The sequence below is a fragment of the Sinocyclocheilus anshuiensis genome, unplaced genomic scaffold, assembly GCF_001515605.1.
Source record: "Sinocyclocheilus anshuiensis isolate Anshui unplaced genomic scaffold, SAMN03320099.WGS_v1.1 scaffold1916, whole genome shotgun sequence".
Taxonomy (NCBI): domain Eukaryota; kingdom Metazoa; phylum Chordata; class Actinopteri; order Cypriniformes; family Cyprinidae; genus Sinocyclocheilus; species Sinocyclocheilus anshuiensis.
In genome coordinates this window covers 502,270-503,788 of record NW_015558589.1, presented here as the reverse complement: position 1 = coordinate 503,788, position 1,519 = coordinate 502,270, and the positions used below count along the sequence as shown (strand labels likewise).

Below are 1,519 nucleotides of genomic sequence, written 5' to 3'. Positions count from 1 at the left end.
CCCCATGGCTTGCGTCAGCACTGGTCAATGCATTGATTTCTATAAAGTGAAGCATCAGCTTCAGCTTTTCCCCCTTTCGTTTATCACAGCGTTTACCCCTCATGTCACTAGCTCTGCCCTTGCGCCATAGCTCGTGACCGGAAGAGAAGATGAGTCGTTTTGAGGGGGAGGGGAGGTTGCACGGATAGATTATTTATAATAAACACTACAGTATTCCATTAAAAAATAAGAATTTTCAATTTTGATTTCATGCCGACTTTAATATACACCAGTCACTGTAAGCCCCACCCTCTAATATACGCTAGTCATTTAAGCCCCACCCTCTAATATACACCAGTCACTGTAAGCCCCACCCTCTAATATACGCTAGTCAGAGCACGTCCTCCAACAGGTTAAGTCATATTCATGAAAAAAATTATTTTGCGATGTGCTAAGACTAATGTCTTATTATCCTAATATCTTTTCAATGTTTAGGGGTAACGTACTCCCTCATGACTGGTGTCAGTGCTATAAAGTGAAGCATCAGCTTCAGCTTTTCCCCCTGTAGTTCCCTCACGTCACTAGCTCCACCCTTGCACCATAGCTCGTGACCGGGAGAGAAGATGAGTCGTTTTGAGGGGGAGGGGAGGTTAACGTTTTTGATTAAAGATTATGAGGGCACATGAATTAAAAAAAAATAATGCACAGAAAAATTATTTATAATAAACACTACAGTATTCCATTAAAAAATAAGAATTTTCAATTTTGATTTCATGCCGACTTTAATATACACCAGTCACTGTAAGCCCCACCCTCTAATATACGCTAGTCACTGTAAGCCCCACCCTCAGCCCTGCCCTCTAATATAAACCAGTCACCGTAAGTCCCGCGCTCAAACATTCCCCAGTGCGTCTCCTCAGGCCCCACCTCCACACAATGCCACACCCCCTCTTTCAAACCCCACCCCTCCGGTCCCCAGGCTTGGCTCTTACTATGTGAAGCTCCAGATAGTCTCCGAGCCCCTTGGCGCTCTCCACCCGCACCAGAACGGCCTCCTTCAGCTGCGTGCTGAAGCCCACGGCCAGCCGGTCTGCCCTCGTGCTCGGCCGGTCGTTCGGGGGCCACGTGTACGTGATGAGGGCCCCTCCGCGGCCGAAGATGTAGGCCGTCCCAGCTGAAACACAGACACAAACACACCATCAGAGAGAGCATCAGTCTAGCTGTAGTGTGAATGAGAGCCAGAGGTCACTGCGTCTGCTTCAGTCGTGTGCCGACGCTCATGACTGATTGTGTTCGAGAGACTTTCCAAATGCTTGGCTCCGTGGATCTGAGATCAAGAGCCAATTAGCACCTGTGAACAGAGCCCTAATGGAGCTTCATCGGAGCTGACGCATGACTTTATACAACACACGCTCTGCAGTGAGTCCCGCTGATCACACCACCAATGAAGCACATCACTGCATAAACATAAACATAAACACGCACACACACACACACACACACACACACACACACACACACACACACACATATGCTTGTG

General features: G+C 47.9%; 1 protein-coding gene across 1 annotated transcript in view; it reads right to left on the bottom strand.

The window, feature by feature from the left end:
• Window positions 1-1,519, bottom strand: part of nrxn2b (neurexin 2b) — a 128,580-nt gene that overhangs the window by 64,741 nt on the left and 62,320 nt on the right. The window contains exon 3 of the mRNA XM_016475683.1: window positions 972-1,153. Coding sequence (XP_016331169.1) covers window positions 972-1,153 — 182 coding nt within the window. The remainder of the gene's footprint in view (window positions 1-971; window positions 1,154-1,519) is intronic.